This window comes from Panthera onca, chromosome A2 (genome assembly GCF_046562875.1).
Source record: "Panthera onca isolate mPanOnc1 chromosome A2, mPanOnc1 haplotype 2, whole genome shotgun sequence".
Classification (NCBI taxonomy): Eukaryota; Metazoa; Chordata; class Mammalia; order Carnivora; family Felidae; genus Panthera; species Panthera onca.
In genome coordinates, this window is record NC_138340.1 from 40,248,235 (window position 1) to 40,267,108 (window position 18,874).

At 38.8% G+C, this 18,874-nt stretch overlaps 1 protein-coding gene across 1 annotated transcript in view; it reads left to right on the forward strand.

Annotated features, from left to right (window-relative positions):
* Positions 1–505: 505 nt before the first annotated feature.
* PPP4R2 (protein phosphatase 4 regulatory subunit 2) overlaps positions 506–18,874 on the forward strand; it is a 53,833-nt gene continuing 35,464 nt past the window's right edge. The window contains exons 1-2 of the mRNA XM_060631565.3: positions 506–771; positions 1,776–1,857. Of these exons, the coding sequence (XP_060487548.1) occupies positions 738–771; positions 1,776–1,857 (116 nt within the window). The 5' untranslated portion in view covers positions 506–737. The remainder of the gene's footprint in view (positions 772–1,775; positions 1,858–18,874) is intronic.

Genomic DNA, 18,874 nt, shown 5'->3' on the forward strand with positions numbered 1-18,874 from the left:
CGAAATTTTCATCTCTTTTTTGTGTGCATTGCTTCTTTTTAAGGTGGGTCAAGGACGAGCCTTGGGTTCAGGCAGGGAGGTATTTTTGTTATGATTATTAATAACACAGAGTGTGTTGGGTTTTTTGTTTTTTATGCGTACTCTGACCGCTGTGTGTATACACTCAATTCTCCCAGCACCTGTACAAGGTGGTCGGTACTAGTGCCATCCTCACGCGGGCGGGGAAAGTAAGGCTCAGAGAGGCTCTGTAAATTGCTCAATATCACACAGCTAGCAAAAGATAAGGACTCAAATCCTGGGAACTGGCCAGGAGCACCCCGCCGCGACCACTCTAGCTGGAACAGGGGCGCGGCGGGCCATCACCAGGGGAGAGGCGGGGCGGCGGGCGCCTGCCGGGTCTATGGGACAGCCCTGGCGGCCCGCCTCCGCCGCGCACGCGCTCTCGGGCTCGGCTCGGGGCGCGCGGCGGGCGCGAGGACGGCGGCAGGGAGCGTGCGCGCGGTGACGTGCCGGGCGCCATGTTGGAGGGCTGGTGGTAGCGGCTCGGGGAGGTGTTCGCTCTCTCGGTCTCGCTCTCTCGCTCGCTTCCCCCGGCTCCCTTCGGTGCCCCCCCCGGTCGCCTGCGTGCCGGAGTGTGTGCGAGGGAGGGGGAGGGCGTCGGGGGGGTGGGGGGAGGCGTTCCGGTCCCCGGGAGACCCGCGGAGGGAGGCGGAGGCTGCGAGGGACTCCGGGAAGCCATGGACGTCGAGAGGCTGCAGGAGGCGCTGAAAGGTGGGGGTAGCTGCCCCCCTCCCTTCCTCTTTACCCTCCACAGCTCCTTCTCCTGTTTTTCTGGGCTGGGGGCTCCGAGGGGCCGGGCCGGGGGAGGGGGGGTTGCGCTTCCCCGGCTCCCATCCCCCTCCCACTTCCCCAGGGGCGGGGAGCCCTGTGGGCAGCTCCCTCCCACCCCGCTCTGGGCTTTGTGTCGGCCGCCGGCGTCTGGGCTGGGGGAGGGGAGCCGGGGAAGCTCTGGTAGGGGCCCCAGCCTCTCGCCGACCCCTCTGGGGTGAGGTCGTGGGCCCGCAGCCCCGTTCCAGGCAGGCTCCGTTCTCTGTCAGGCCCCCGTTCGCCAGGCGTCGGGCTAAGAGAAAAAGTAGAAGGTTTGGGGGGGGGGGGGGGTGGCGGGGAGAGGGCGGTAGAGCAACTTTAAAGAGTCTCAGGAAGTCTTTTTCAGAGCTTCTGAAGTCATTCCTCCACGCGCCCTGATTCTAAGGTGGTCTCCTTCCACGCAACAGGCTTGAGAACCGTGGTTCTCAAACTTCGAATACCGTGTGATTTCAGCATTTTCGGAATTATGAATTGACATCCAAAATCATTTGGGAACGGCTACGTTAGGTAGTTGCAGTTTCTTAAGACGCAGGTTTATGAACTTAACGTAGATAAACAGCTTGTGGAAGTTGGGGCCTGGGATTTGTATTTTAACTGGTTTCCCAGATAAATGTGATGTTGGTGTTCCTCCGGACCACACTTTGAGAAACACCACATTAAGGCTTTGTGGAGAGGTTGAGTGCCCCCTTTAGGGGGATTCTTGTTACGTGTGAGGAGACAAATGTTGGAACTAGAACTTTGGGAGTCAGAGGTAGCTAGTTGGTTGAGAGGCTGATTTTTTTTTTTTTTTTTAAATAATTCTTAATATTTGAGGAAGGACTGGGAGGAAAGTTTGTTTTTGTAGTGCTTTGGAAATGGTTGATGGCCTTTGAGAAACACTGATAACTTTTCTTTTTTCCCTTATCTAGATTTTGAGAAGAGGGGAAAAAAGGAAGTTTGTCCTGTCCTGGATCAGTTTCTTTGTCATGTAGCCAAGACTGGAGAAACAATGTGAGTTGAAAACACGTATTAGTTGTTATGGTCCTGTGTATCATTCAGAATTGCTTAGGAAAGGGAAAAAACGGTATTTCAGAAGAAGTGAATAATACGTGTGTCCAAACTGTACAAGCTGCAGTTTATTAAAGCATTTGCTAAATGCATATACTTTAGTTGCTTTATGTATACTCTGTAATGAGTTTTAAAAATATGTTAAAATTTTCTTTCTATCTATGCTTTTGTACATTTAGAATTTATTAGTCTGAAGAGCTAGAGAAAAGAATGCCTATCCCGTCTGTTATGACCTTTTTGGCTATAACAAACAGACTTATTTCCAAAATTTTGTGGCTTTGATTCTGTCTCAAATTTTTTTGTTGGTGGTGGTATTTTCCAATATTGTCCTGTATCCAACCTTTTGTTGTCATATTTATATATTTGAGTGTTTGAAGTGTCATTTCTATTTATTCTCTTGAGGACTTCTGGTGATTATCTGACAATTTCCAGATGCTACAGTTTTGACTGTCCTGTAAACTTTCTAGGATAGCTAACTTGTTACATATGCTCAGCATTTTATTAGGCTTGTTTCCAAATGTTGTGAATCTGAAACTTAAACTATGAAGTTTATTTTCAAAAGGATCCTTCCATCTCATTGTGTGTGTAGTTTATGTTGCAGGAGTTGTTTTCACCATCACCAAGTTAATTTGTAGAAAGTAGTGCAGATTTGTGACTTCCTTGTACTCTTCTCTTTGGGTAAGGGGTGGGGAGCAGGAAGGAGAGAGATTTCTTTGGGTGCAGTGTTAATAAGTGAGCGTTCTTTTGGCTCCCTTATGTCCTTTTTGTACAGTTTCTTTTGAGGCCTACTATAAGAGTGTAAGGTTTAGCAAGTGATAACTGCTTTCTTTGGCTTTATTAGCCAGTGTTCATTTCTCACAAGATTGGCTTGTGGCTCTAGTGTGTGTAGCCTTCTAATAACTAGCCTAATTTAGAAAGGAAAAAGATACTCTGATTGAGTGGTCATGTAGACAAACTGAATCTCTGTAGTGCTTTATTAAAATTATCATCAGCTTAAGAATCTGATGTATTCAATCTTACATTTTTATTTATTCCACTTAAAAAATGGAATCCTTTAGGGGAAAAATCATTTTTGCCTCTGAATTACTCTTAGAGCATCTTTTAAAAATTGATGGAACATAACTCACTGGTATTTATGTAGATAAGCTTAAAAATGACTAGATGCCAGGTCTCAAAAAGAAATTAATCCCTAAATGGTAAATACTCTGATTGCCACTGTCTTTTGAATTGTTAGTTGGTCCAAACTTATCTCTGTACAATATCAGGAGGAAAAGCTTTTTACTTTCAGAGTTTTGATACACAAGATTGTATCAAACTATTGGGAGATAAATACTTAAAACCTCTTCTCCTTATCAGGTCTGTACAAACTGTCTTCTCTTTTGATAACTTTCATTGGCTGTAAATGTGTAAATAGTTGAAAACTTCTGAAAGAAATGTTTTTTAATATCCTGTTTGGATCACCAGGTGGGTAGGAAAATTTAACCTGATTTTTGTGGATAACTATTTTGTCTTGATAGAGGTCTTAAGGTCCACCACCTTACTCCCTCTCCCCCCTCCAACCTTTTTACATTTACTAATAGTATTTTGTATTAAAATGGTGGTGTTAGATTTTTTATAGCATTTGGAAAATATTTTTAGAGTTACTAAAGCAGCTGGTGTTTACAAAGTTTTAGCCTTTGTTGCTTATCATGAGCATGCCTTAATTTTTTTTTTTTTTAATGTTTATTTTTGAGAGAGGGACAGACAGTGTGAGTGGGGGAAGGGCAGAGAGAGAGAGAGACACGGAATCTGAAGCAGGCTCCAGGCTCTGAGCTGTCAGCACAGAGCCGGATACTGGGTTCTAACAGGATCGGCAACGGCAAGATCGTGACCTGAGCTGAAGTCCGATGACACTTAACCCACTGAGCCACTCAGGTGCCTCTTAACTTTTGATTCTGAAGTTTGCAAAGTTTCTGTCATTCATTTATTGTTAAATTGAGCTTTATGTAACTTCTAAGATTTTAACAAGAAAATGTAAAGAACAGCAGATCAGGTCTCTTTAGTGTTTTAGGATAGATAGGTTGCTTAAGATAAAAATTCCATAGTTCTGTTTTTATCTTCATTGATACGTTATAGTAACAAATTATTAACAAAAAAAATATTTGAACTTTGTTTATGGATGAAAATTAGTGACAACTTAGGCTTTTTATTTTTCATACAAAAAGAAAACAATTGATTTGTTTTCTAAACAATTTGATTTCTAAACAATTTAGAATTCGAAGTATAGGTTTTTACTGAGCAGGAGGATGTAGGAAAATTAGAGAGCCCTGGAACAATTTTGCTTTCTGGTCTATTAAAAATTACCTATAAACATCTAATATAGGAAGTTGGGAAAGATGCCAAGACATGGTGTACTAAACTGTTATGAATACAGAGATTATCTAAAACAATCACCAAATTTGTTGGTTTTGGCTACTTGAAAAAATTGTATTTATGTTGAAAATGGGACATTACCTTGAACAAAACTTTTCTGAAGGTAACAGTTTGTAACTTAATGCCAAGTATATATTATGTGTTGGATAAACAAACATGTGGTGGGTTTCAATCATGAATTTAAACATTTGATGGGTTTCAGTTGTAGATTTAAACTTATTTGATAAACTTAGTTGCAGTTACTCTTTTTGGTGGGCATATTGTCCCATGTTCATCCTATGGGAGCTTCTTTAATTTGATTCCAGAGTCCTTTGACTTAATAGTATCCATAACTCCCTGGTATGATCTGAGCTCATTCCTGCCCAGACCTGGAATCAGCCATTTCTCAAGAAGCCATGCCTTCTTTTAGTGGGAAATGGTCTTTAAAGAGTACAAACTGGAGAGGAGAGCTGCTTATTATTACTGAGTTGGTCATTGTTTCAAGCCTCTTCAGTGGATAGAAGCTAATGAAATACTTAATGATTCATACTGATGGTTCCAATTCAAAATCAGGACTACAGTGTTTTATTTCTTCCACAGTTTTGGTTCCAAGGACACAGGGGAAAAGTCTAATAATAATATCACCAATGTAATTATTGAGGACATTAAAAATATTTCATATCTCTTCCAGTTTGTAGCCCCCATTTAAGAAATTAGTTGTATCTACATTATCTGAACATGTAACAATTACAGAAGTCTCTCTTAACCATCACTTAATCTTTTATAGTGGCTCTATTTCAGATGCTCACCCTAGTCCTTAGGTCAATATCTTTAGTCAGTTTGGTTGTCTGGGGTTCGTTCTGTACTAGATTCTTTAGGCAGAGCTCATGGGAGCATTCCTGAGTTCTTGTATATTTTTAAGAGTTTGTGCCCTTTGTTCTTGAAGGTCAGTTGGGTTGGAAATAAAATCATTGGTAGCGTAAATGTGTTAATTCCATTTTCCTGCAACTCAAAATTACTATCAAAAATCTGATGATAATCTAATTTTCTTTACCTTGTAAGTCATCTACACTTTTTGCCTAGATTCCCAAAGAATTTTTTTTCTGTTAGGTGCAGTAATTTTTTTGGACTTTGTTTTAGTATTGGGCATTTTTGGGTCCGTAAACTCAGGTATGTGGTGTGCTCCTTCAATCTGTATTTTCAGATTTTTCATATCTTTTTTTTTTAATTTCAGGAAATCAAATTATGTCCTTTGGTTTTTGTTGTCCTCCCCGCCCCCCCTTGTATTCTTATTTGTCAAATCATCTTGCATGTCTTCAGTATTTTGTCATTTTGTTGAATTCTTTTTCCTTATTCCTGTTTTTAAAAAAAACAGTTTTATTAAGGTATAATTTATATGCAGTAAACTTCATTTGTTGAAAATATGTAGTTTGCTAAATTTTGATACCCACATTCAAACAGTGACCACACTCAACATTGTGAACATATCCATTCATTACTCCTAGAAGTTGCCTCATGCCCCATTGTAATCTTTCTTCCCTGTGTATGCCTCCCCTGCCCTCAGGCAAGTAATGATTTACTTTCCATCACTTAAGATTAGTTTGCTTGTTCTAAATTGTATCTAAATGGAATCATACAGTTTGTATCCTTTGCCTTCTTTTACTCAACCGAGATCCAGGTTCGGATATTAGCAGCTCATTCCTTTTTGAGTAGTATTCATTATATTGATGCCCTACAGTTTTTTTTAATACAATCATTTGTGATGGACATTTGGATTATTTTCAGTTTTTTCTGTTACAAAAGCTGCTATGAACATTTGTGTACAAATCTGTATGTGGACATATGTGTTCTTTTGGATAAAAACCTAGGTGTGGAATGGCTGGATCATGTGGTGGATGTATGTTTAACTTCTTGAGAAATTGCCAAACTGTTTTCCAGAGTGATTGCACCAGTTTGTGTTCCCAGCAGTACTTTGGGAGTTGAGTTCCAGTTCTCCACGTCCTTTCCAACATTTAGTATGGCCATTCTTTTTTGTGTTAGTCATTCTAATAGGCACATATTGCATAGTGGTTTTAATTTGTACTTCCCTAATGACTAATGATGTTGCATATCTTTTCATGTGTTTGCTGTATGTATATCATCTTTGGTAAATTGGTTCTTCAAATCTTGCCCATTTAAAAATTGAGTTGTTTTCTTACTGGTTTTTGAGAGTTCTTTATATGTTACAGATAAAAGACCTTTATCTGATATGATATGCAAATACTTGCTATAACAGTGTGGCTTTTCATTCTCTTGATAGTGTTTTTCAAAGTGAAATTTCTAATTTTTTTTGTTTTAAAGAATGAACTTTATTTTTATTATTATTTTGAGAGAGCCAGAGTGTGTAAGGGAGGGTCAAGGGAGGAGCAGATAACAGGGAGGAGGAGGGAGAGAGAGAGAGAGAGAGAGAGAGAGAGAGACAGACAGACAGACAGACAGACACAGACAGACGGACTGACAAGCAGGCTGCAGGTTCAGCATGAAGCCTGATGTGAGGCTTGATCCCACAAACGTGAGATCATGACCTGAGCTGAAATCAAGAGTCGGATGCTTAACTGAATGAGCCACCCAAGTGCTCCTGAAATTTCTAATTTAATTCTATTTCGATTTTTAAAAATACCTTCCTTTGAAGAACTCTTACTGCGTTACTACCTCTTAGGTTCTTTTGTTCTCATGTACTTTCTAGTTTATTTCCTGAAGTAATTTTTAAGTTTCTACCTAATTGGTTTCCGAATTCTATTGCTTCATTTTCTGAGTTTCTCTAATTCTGACTTATATCATTTTGTAAGTGTCTTTAGCTCATTTATAAATATTATACAGAATTTGTTTGTTTTTGTATGAGTCTTTGTGGATTCCTCTCATTGTCTGTAGGGACGTTTGTTCTCCTTACTCTCTTTTTTTTTCCTTATAATCACCTTGTACAGGATTTAACCTTGATATTTTTCTCTTGTACTCTTTTACGTGAAATAAGTTTTCCTGACCCTTGAGAACGAGATAGGGCTCAGTAGCATTCCTAACTTGGAGCTCTCTTGTTGTTTGTAGTGTTTAAGAACATGGAGCTTGCTTTCTGAAATTTCCAGCTTCCCTTTTCCAATTTCTGCTTTATTTGGATCCTGTCTTTCCTTCATCTTTATTGTCGTCTTCTTATACTGGGGTCATCTCTGAATGGGAGCTCTGGTTGGTCATTTTTAAGAGCACATGGGAGCAAGACTGCTGCTGTCCTTCAGCTCTCATTGTGGGTCCCTTCCGTTTTCTCTGCGGTGGAGTGGGCAAAACCCTTTTCAGTTTCAGCTGCTGTTCTCAGATTGGCGTATCATGATTTCTAGTGAATGCTTGTTGGCTGTTTTGTGGTTCTGTTCCTAGGCCCTTCAGGTACACCATGACTTGTTTCTGCTTTCTCTTCCTCGGAACCTGATACGGTCATGTGACTGTCATTTTTCTCACCTGTTTTACTCTTTGGGGTTTGAGAAATTGACTACTTGGTCAGCTAGGTTTTTTTTGTTTTCCAGCTAGTTTTATTATAAGTTCATTTTTGTAACTTTATTTTTGTTAATTGGCTTTTCGCTTTGTGTCTAGTTAAGTCTGATAGAGTTTTGGAGACATGGAAAACTGTAGCAGCACTGTTACCCTCTCATAATTACACTTCCTCTGAAAACTGTTACTAGTATTGTCAAGTATAAAATGGGAATAATAGTAGCATCTCCTAGTATAAGTAGTTAATACAGGGAAAACTTAGCACACTGTGTGACTAAATGCTCAATAAATAGTCGTCATTCCTGTGTTGACACTGCTTATGTTGAGTCTGCTTTGTCCCCCTACCCCCTCCCTGAAATTTCAAGTTCTCTGTGTTGAGCGATTTTGACATATGATTAGGAAAATAAAAGTTAAGTTGCTTAAAAGTAGTTATCAACAACTAATTATTGAAAACAATTGAATTATAAAATCTTACATTGAAAATAAAATCTGCATTATTGAAAATCTCCTTATGAATGAGGCTGTTAGATCTTTCTTCTGTGAGTTTCTTAAAGGAGGAGATTTTGTTTTGTCAGCATAGTTTCTAAAATGTCATTCTCCTATACTGCCGCCTTGATTTTTGCCACATCTTTCTAACTTCTGTATAATTAACACTCTTCTCTATGTTGGCTTGCTTTTTTTCAGATTTAAGTTTTATTAAGTAATCATGACCCCAAGATCAAGAGTTGCATGTTCTTCCAAATGAGCCAGCCAGGCGCCTCTTTTCAGATTTTTTTGAAAATAGAAAAATATTACAGAAGTTAAGCACTCATTTTGCCCTTCCCCATAAATATATCACTATGTTAATTTTATTCCCCTTGTAAGAAACAAGATCTGAAACCACTGGTTTGTTGCATTAGTTCTGTCTTTTAAAGTTTCTTTAAAATCTGTAAGTACTAAAATACATACCTAATATGAGTTTTCCATGTGCCACCTAAAGTCCTCATGTACCACCGTCACAGTGGTACACAGGAGGCACAGTAGATTTTCAATAAATATTAGTTAAGTGAATGCTCTTTTTGTTTCAAATATTACAATAACTGCAGTGATTAAGGTATGAACATGAATAAAATTATAGTCATTTTCATTTCTTTCATCACATCATGCTGTAATCTGGATGTGTCTTCTACACTGCACAAAATTTATTGATTGGTGCATTGGAAGATAGACCTGTCACCTTTGTTTTTTGAGTAAAGTTAACTTCAAATCTTCAATCTCTTTGGTGTGCAAGTGAGCTCATATTTTCCATGTTAAGATTTTTATTAGTAGTTGGCCAGTCCCATAATTTCATGAGAGTTAGCATGTGGTAATATCATTCTTGGAAGAAACATGGCTTGAGTTCTGAATTCAGCTTGGCGATTTCTCTGTGTGAATTTGGGCACATTATTTGTGAGCTTGTTCCTCATTTGAAGAATGGAGCTTATACTCTATAGTTGTCTCAGCTCTTGTGAGGACTCAAATAAATGAAAGTATGTAGCTATAAATACTAACATTTGGGAGTAAAAATTAGAATTGTCTGTATGTTGGGCATAAATTCAATGATTTGGGCTTAAGAAACAAGCCTGAGGTACTTTATCCCGTGGAAGGAGCTCTGGTTTGAGTCAGGAGAACACCCAACACCTGGGTTTGAATTCCTGCCTCTACCCGTTAGTCTGTGGCTCAGGCTGACTTCTCTGTGCCCTAATTTCCTCATCTGTAAAATATGAGTAATAAAATCTATCTCAAGGTGTGTTGTGGGGATTCAGTGGCTTTATACATCTAAAGTTTTTGATACAATGACTGGCACACAATGACAGCCCCCTCCCACCGCCATCCTTTAAATGGAAGCTGCTGTAACTATTTTACTTACCATTATTTAAATCATCTAAGTTACTAAGGGACACAATTTGCTCTGATACAGACTGAGGGGCTTGTAATAGATGACCTCCAAGGTTCCTCCCAGCTTGAAAAGCTTATAGGAGCCTGTTGAGGCAGTAGTTATGTAGTTATCTGGGGGTGGTATTGCAGCAATAATGATTAAGGGTGGAAATAGGGCACAGTGATAGTCGTTGAAGTTAAAAATACCTGCTGATGGTGAAAGATGTTAACTGTTGGGAGTATGTTGCAGAGGTGAATGGTTTCCAGACCAAAAAAAAAAAAATGGAGAATTGGTTTTGTATACTTAGATGAGAAACATCAGTCATTGTTACCACTTAATTTATTAGAGCCACAAAGAGGTTCGTTCACAGAATGCCATTCATAGTGTACCCTGTATACATGTGTGGTTTTTATCTATATCCAGAGATCCTCTCTGCTTGCCAATTAATGCATGAGTTCAAAATGCTGATGGTCTATTACTGGAAGTTTGTGAAAAACTTCATGCTGCTTCAGAACATCTTATTAATAAGAAATTAAGGAATTTATGATCTGGAATTTACTGTGCTTTCCCTCTGTTTTGTGGACTTTAGATCTTTTACCTTAATGATATAGGAGTTTGTCATTGAGGTGAATGAGTGTGTCTGTCTGCCTCCCTCTGCTGTCTTTATCTTTTCTTTCTATACCAAAATCAAGTTTCAGTATCCGTAGCAAAAACAGACAAAAAACCAACCGATACATGTATTCAGTGACTAAAACAGTATAGACAGTTGAGGAGGAGAACGTTGGCTGTTATTTCATTTAATACATATGTGTGTGAAAGAATTTTACTTTAAAAATAACCAATGAGGGGCACCTGGGTGCCTCAGTCTGTTAAGCGTTCAATTTCGGTTCAGGTCATGATCTCACGGTTTGTGAGTTCAAGCCCCACACTGGGGCTCTGCGCTTAGAGTTCAGAGCCTGGTTGGGATTCTCTCTCCCTCTGTCTCTCTGCCCATTCCCCACTTGCGCTCTATCTCAGAATCAGTAAATAAAAATATTTTTTTTAAAAAGTACACTTAAGGGGCGCCTGGGTGGCTCAGTCGGTTGAGCGTCCGACTTCAGCTCAGGTCATGATCTCGCAGTCTGTGGGTTCGGGCCCCGCGTGGGGGCTCTGTGCTGACAGCTCAGAGCCTGGAGCCTGCTTCAAATTCTGTGTCTCCCTCTCTCTCTGCTCCTCCCCTGCTCATGCTCTGTCTGTCTCTCTCTCCCTCAAAAATAAACATTAAAAATTTTTTAATATTCATTTTTGAGGGAGAGAGAAAGAATGTGAGTGGGGGAGGGTGGAGCAGAGAGAGAGAAAGGGAGACAGAATCCTAAGCAGGCTCCAGGCTCTGAGCTGTAAGCATAGAGCCCGGTGTGGGGCTCCAATGAGCCGAAGTTGGATGCTTAACTGACTGAGCTACCCAGGTGCCCCTATTTTTGATCCTTCTAAAGTGTTATTCTCCTTTTGTTACTTGCATGTGGTGCTTCTCAGTACTCCTACATAGAATCTTTGATTTTAAAATCGTGAACCTGAAACTGGGATTTATAAGGGACTAGAATTTTCACTTCTGTTTTGGGTTAAAGTTCTTTTATCTGTTTAAAAGGCAAACTTGTAGTAAACATTTATTTTGTGCCAGACACTGTCAAATATTTCATATGTCTATCTTAATTTGATCTTTACAACTACTGTCTGAAGTAGGTATCTCTGCTTTTTAAAAGATGATACTGGGGTGCTCAGTTGAGCATCCAACTCTTGATTTCAGCTCAGGTCATGATTTTGAGGCCCTGAGATCCAAGGGCTGGGTGTGGAGCCTGCTTGAAATTCTCTCTGCCCCTCCCCTGCTTTCTGTCCTCTCTGTCTTTGGCTGTCTCTAAATAAATAAACATTTTTTGAAAAAAAGGGTACCGAGGGTGCCTGGATGGCTCAGTTGGTTGAGCATCTAAATATTTCAGCTTAGGTCACTATCCCGGGGATCAAGTTGAGCATAGAGCCTGCTTAACATATTTTATCTCTCTCCCTCCCTCCCTGCTCTCGAGAGGCTAGCTTGCTCTATCTCTGCCTCATATAAATTAAAAAATAAAAGAGGATTCTGAGGCTTAGAGAACTTGAAAGTTTTAAGGTTGTGCATCTGGTGAGTGACAGAATTGGAATTTAACTCAGGCATACCATACCGACTTTAGGTTCTCTCATAACTCTTACTTTTTTATACCCCTTGTCCCTTGTGCCTGGATGGCTCAGTTGGTTGAGCGTCTAAATCTTCATTGTTGTCTTCACATCTTTCCTCTTTACTGAAGAAATCTGAGAATCTTTTTAAAATCATTAGAATTTGAAACTATGCTTTTGATAGGAATCTGTTACTAATTATTTCTGACATTTTCTTGCTGCTTATCTAATCCTGATCTGAGGCACCTGTCCTGCTTTCCCTGCATTGTAGCATACTAGAGTGTGATCTTCTAAGCCCTGAGACCATGGATAGTTGCCTGGTAATTGTGGCAAGAATGGTGAGGTTGGGTGTGGTAGTTTGGGACTTAAGAAAATCAAAATCTATGTCAAGAGCGTCAGTAAGGTAAAGAAGTATATATTTGATATACCCTTAACATGTGTAAGTTAGACTATTTCCAGTAACTTCAAAAGTTGAAAACTTGTAGTAATTATAATTTTGCAGAGGTGTAAATTTGAAGCATATAGGTAATGTGATTGATGTATATTTAAATTGGAAGTATGAGCCTAATTTTCTTTTTAATGTATGCATTTTGGATTTGTTATTCTTAGTCAACCAAAAATATTAACCTTGCAGGTTAGGTGGTAATATTTTCATTTACTGGTGATGAAACTGGAAAAAAATATGCTGTAGAAGAATTTGAAATTTGAGAAGTATAAGAGCTGTTACAAGTGCATTTGTAGTGTGCGCTATTGGGTATCTCATAGAAGGAGGGTGAGAGCTTTTTTTTTTAACTGATGAAATATTTCTATTCAGAATTGTATGTTGTAAATTTTATATTTTGGAAGTTGTCTTATTTTGGTCTTATTTTAGGGATATTGTCCACGGTGACTGCAGGGTGACTTTTGAGATTATGGCTGTTCTGTCTCAAAGTGGTTCTTTAAAAAAAAAAAAAAATTATTTTTTAAACATTTATTCATTTTTGAGACATGGAGCATAATTTAGGGAGGGGCAGAGAGAGAAGGAGACAGAGAATCTGAAGCAGGCTCCAGGCTCTGAGCTGTTAGCACAGAGCCTAACATGGGGATTGAACTCACAGACTGCAAAGTCATGACCTGAGCTGAAGTCCAATGCTTACCTGACTGAGTCACCCAGGCGCCCCATCAAAGTGGTTCTTTATCTGGAGACAGGTCCAACTTTTCTAGGGATTTTGAACAATAGGATATTTCTGCAAGGAGTAATCTTAAATGGGGGTAGAATGTGGCCCAGTTTTCTTTTTTCCCCAATTAAGTATTGTTAGTGAATTCAGGGTTTTCCTGGGCATGAGCTGTTGTTGTAAGACAAGTAGTCTTTCTCTTCCTCCTATATAGATATTGATAACTCTCTTGTCTTGCCCTGTTTATATTAGAGGGTTCATGAGGACACCTGTCACTGTATCTGGTTTTTTTGTAAATATTGTCTGTGGTATTTGATTTTGCTTTCTTAGTTGTTAGAGGATATGACAGAAATCAATGCCACAGTCAGGATGTGGCCACTTTAAAAATTATTTTCTGGCAAAATTTAGATGAGTGAATAGGTGGTAAATTTTAAATACTTAAAACTTTCAGTCTTTCATATTTTAAGTATCTTAATATGGAGACTATCATCATGCTGTTCTGTTCCTGTTCCCGTTCCCATTTTAGTTAAGGAGAAAGTGAGAATAACTGCATATTGAGTTGAATGGATCACATGAATTAAATACTTATTGTCTCCATACTGTAAAAAAAAAAGTCAGGTACACAGATTATGGAAATCAGTACTGCTTTAGATAAGCCTGTCTCATTAAAAATTTTTTTATTCAAAGCACTAACAATAAGAAAAAAATCAAACTGTACCTTTAACCCGCTTCTTCTATATTAACAGAATTTTTCTATGTTATATAAATGTATGTGTTGATTCTTTAAAAAAAACCACCTAATATCAAACATCTGCAGTTTGCAGAATACTTGCTGTATTGGCTGTCTTTTCTTATCAAAACACTTAAGTCTACCTTATTGTTTTTATGGGTTGCATACTAGTACTTTGTTTGGGGTATACTGTAATTAATTCAACCTGCCCTTCTTTGATGATTCTTTAGGTTGTTTATATTTACAGACAATTCAAACAGTGTTTAAGTGAGCATATTTATGCTGGCACAGATGCAAGAATGGGATCTATAGGTTGAAGTCTGTATTATTATTTTGACAGGTATTGCCAGTTGGCCTTCCCAAAAATTTTTTCAACCTATGCTTATACCAACAGGGTGTGCAAATTATCTCTCTACCGCAGACAGCACTGAGCATTACTAGGCTTTTAAATATGAAAATCTGATAGATAAAAAATAGTATCTAACTTTAACTTGTTTTATTTTGTGTCTGCATCTTTCCATTTGTTATCATTTATAGTTTCTGTCCTCATTTATGAAGTTATGATTTGGTTTTCAGATTTTTATTGATAAAAATGGTAAGTATCCTGATAAAGTTGATTCTAAATAATGATACTTTTAAAGTTTATGTATTTTGAGAGAGAGAGAGAGAAAGTACACATGCTGGTTGGGGTAGAACAGAGAGAGTCCCAAGCAGGCTGTCTGCTGTCAGTGTGACGCCCAACACGGGGCTAGAACTCACACACTGGAACCACGAGATCATGACCTGAGCTGAAATCAAGAGTCAGATGCTTAACCGACTGAGCCACCCAGGTGACCCTAAATAATTATACATTTTATTGTGTTAGGAATAATTTGAGTTTAAGAGTCTCAAGCAGCAAGTTGTTTTAAAAAGATGGTCATGACTGTATAGCAAAGAATAGTCTTTGTTATGGTTGGTGGATTGAATTGTTATTTCTGGTGTTTGTCTTATTAGTTACACTCTCTAGACAAGTAGTCATATTTATCAGTAACAGTGACTTCAAATATATAGTCTGAGCAGTGTCTTCAATTTAAATGACTGTGTTTGAAATTTTGTCCTTATAAAAGAAATTTTTTTTCACAGTATGGTTCTCGCCTGTTTCTTTGTGAATTGGCCAAAACAAACCACTTAGCTTAAGGGAAAAAAAACTTATATTCTGCTCTTAGGTTGACTGAATACTGAGGGCATTCTGAGATCTCAAATGTCAGTCATACTCAAGCAGAAAGAATGAAATTATTTCTCACAAAAATGGACATGTCTTAAGATTGTTCCTACTACCTTAACTTTAGTTTTGAATGAATACATACTTTTTTTAAATGTAAGTAAAATATTTAATCTTACCTGTGGTGTTTAAGCTTATAGGATTTTGCAATAATTAGAAGTAAAAGTAATTGCAGATGTTTGAGATTTTGAGATGTGGGCTTTTTCTTTGAATTTGCATTTAATTCTATAATATATGTCTTCACTTACCTTTTTAAAAATATACATCAGTTGTTCTTAGCCTACCATGATAATGACTGGAGACATTTTTGGTTGTTACTAGTGGGGGAATGCTACTGGCACGGAATGAGTAGTGGCCAAGGTTGCTGCTGAAGATAACTCCCAACAACAAAGTATTATCAGATCCAAAATGTCAATGATGCTGAGATTGAAAGATTCTGCTTCATAGGAAATAGCATACATCAAACTTTAAAATGTGTCTTAGGGGCACCTGGGTGGCTCAGTCGTTTGAGCGTCCGACTTCAACACAGGTCATGATCTGGTGGTTCATGAGTTCGAGCCTCGCTTCGGGCCCTGTGCTGACAGCTCAGAGCCTGGGGTCTGTTTTGGATCTGTGTTTCCTTCTCTCTCTGCCCTTACCCTGCTCATACTCTGCTGTCTGTCTCTCTCTCAAAACTAAATAAATATTTTTAAAAAATTGTTTTTAATGTGTTTTATAGTTCTTTCACCTGTAAAATAAAAACAATGGTGGGTAGGATCAAGATGTTTAACCAAAGCTTCTAGCTTTACCTTTCAGAATTCTGTTTGAGAAACTTCATAAACTTTAATTTGAGAAGTAGATACTACTTGAGAAAGAGTTATAGTCTAATTATTAAAGTGTTATCTTTTTTGATGTTCAGTAGATGGAAATCTTAAAAGTTATGTCTTTAATCAAATGTTGCCTAGAAAATTCTGTTTCTCTTTTACTCTCAGCCTCAAAACACTTCTGACACTACGTGTGTGGGCTTTCTTCTCCACACCGAGCAATTCTGTGACACCGCGGAGTGTCCTACAATTCAATTCAGTTCAGACTCTCTCTCCCGTTTCAGATGGCAATCAACATTCAGCTTGTTACCCATGCTTCTGAGTAGCAGGCTAAACAGAGGTTTTCATGGCTTGCTCCTTGGGTTCCATTAATGCACTAGAGTGGCTGCTCACAGAATTCAAAAAAACTGTTTACTTAACTAGATGACCAGTTTATTACACTGGGTATTGAAGGATACAAATGAACAGTCAGATGAAGAGATACAGTGGGCGAAGTCCAGCAGGGTCCTGAACATAGAAGCTTCTGTCCCCATGGAGTGTGGGGTGCATCACCCTCCCAGCATGTGGATGCATTCTTGTTCATGATTCTGGAAGCTCTTTGAATCCATAGTTTGTAGGTTTTTATGGAGGCTCCATAATGTAGACCTGATTGATTATTCACTCCACTTCTAGCCCCTTTCCCCTCTCTGGATAATAGGGAGGGGGCGGTGCTGAAAGTTCCCAACTTCTTTTTTTTTTTTGAAAGTTCCCAACTTCTAATCCCAACTTGGTCTTTGTGATGACACACCCCCAACCAGGTGCCCACCAAGATTACCTTAGCTGTTTCAGGCGCCTGGGTGGCTCAGTTGGTTAAGTGTCCAATTTTGGCTCAGACCATGATCGTTAGTTGGTGAGTTCAAGCCCCACACTCAGCTTTATGCTTACTTACAGTTCAGAGCCTGGATCCTGCTTCAGATGCTGTGTCTCCCTCTCTCTTTCTCTGCCCTTCCCCTGCTCATGTTCTCTCTCCCTCAAGAATAAATAAATGTTAAAAATTTTTAACAGAACAAAAACGGTTTCTGTTATTCAGGAAATTCTGAAGATTTTAGGAGCTCTATATTGGGAACTGGGGCAAAAGACTAAATAGTAGAACAAAAGATTGTCCTAATACCCCTATTTTCAAGGGTTTTAGGAGCTCTGTTAGGAATTAGGGGCGGAGACCTATATAAATTTCACAAATACATCCATTAGCTTCATGGGACTCATATACATAGGGGAGAGAGAAGCTTTAATTCCTCACTTCATTAAAAGGGTACCGTACTGGCTTTGTGTGTGTGTGTGGTTTTTTTTTTATTAATTTTTTTTTTTTAATGTTTTTATTTAGTTTTGAGACAGAGAGAGACAGAGCATGAGCGGGGAAGGGGCAGAGAGAGAGGGAGACGAAGAATCTGAAGCAGGCTCCAGCTCTGAGCTGTCAGCACAGAGCCCGATGCGGGGCTCGAACTCACAGACTGTGAGATCGTGTGACCTGAGCTGAAGTCGGACGCTTAACCAACTGAGCCATCCAGGCGCCCCTGGCTTTGTGTGTTAACATTAGCTACTCTGTATATACCTTGAGAGGGTAGGGTTAGGTACATTGAATCAGAAAGGGGTAAGTGAAAGGTAAATTATTTGTCATCTTTCAAATTTAACTGCACATTAAAGTGAGGCCTATGTTCGTTATACATGCATTTCATAAACAAGCTGACAAGATCATAGCAGCAGCTGGAAGTACAAAGTGAAGAGGCCTACTAAACCTGCATATTTTAATGTAATTACTAATACTTCATTAAATACAGTACAAATGGTAAACTGGATGGAACACCGGATGAACAGATGTAGACCAGGACTCTTCTAACTAGGATGTATGGTCATTCTCCATTGTTCCCTTTGAAGTCACCCTTCTTAGCATTACTAGTTAATATCATTCCTTCTTTATCATTCTTTCATTGAGGCAAATCCTGTCTTATTCTTTAAAATTCTTTATTGATTTGGGTTCATCTTACCTTTTCAGTCTTTTGCCACCATTTGTAACTTCTCCAAATTATTTGCATTTCACTGAATATGCAGTGCTCTCTTTTGCCAGTAGTATTAAATTCTAATAGCATCTTTCTGTTGGTTGCCTCTGTTCTTCCTCGTGGCATGACCTCCACTTGTCTTTTAACATTGTTCAGATAGCTCAATTCAAATACATAGCAATCTGCTGAAAAGCTTTTCTCAGATTCCTTTTTCTTAATAGAAACTACCGTATTTCTGACATGCATTGATCACGTTTCTGTTGTAGCTGTTTGCTTACTAATCTGTTTATACTTGTGGTTCCCCAAGTGTTGAGGGGGCTGAAATTCCCTTTCTGAGAATGTGGCACGAAATAGGAGCTGGATTAAATATGTAAATGGAAGAAAAATCAAAATGGTGTCTTCTTCTGTTCAATATTTTAACTTGAGAAAATAATAGAAACTATTGTTTCCAAATCGTAAGGTTTGTGTATGTAAGAGAGAGAAGCTTGCTTTCTCTTTCCTTTTAATTTTCCCTATGTCTAGATTCTATTTATCCTTTGTCACCTTTGCTTGTGTCTAAGCCTTCCCAGGTTTTCAAAAAAGATAGTAACTTTGCTGTTATAAATTCTCCATTTACCATTTTCTGCTGTGTATTACGGATATATTAATACAGATATTATTTCTCCTGGCTAGCTAGGTAGGCTCTTTAGAGATCATAATTTGGTTTTTGATCTTTATATCCTTCTGTGTCATATGTCACTGTGTCTTCAGTAATAGACTTGCTGTCTTATTTTGGGTTACGAGAACAAAATATCATAGATCACATGGCTTCAATAACAAATTATTTTCTCATAGTTATGGAGTCTGGATATCTGAGATCAAGGTGCCAGCATATTTGGGCTTCGGTTGAGGGCTGTCTTCTGGCTTGCAGAAGGCCACCTTCTTGCTTTGTCCTCAGATGCACTGTGGGAAGAGAGGATAAGGGAGGCGTAATAGCTTGCTGTTCCCCCCT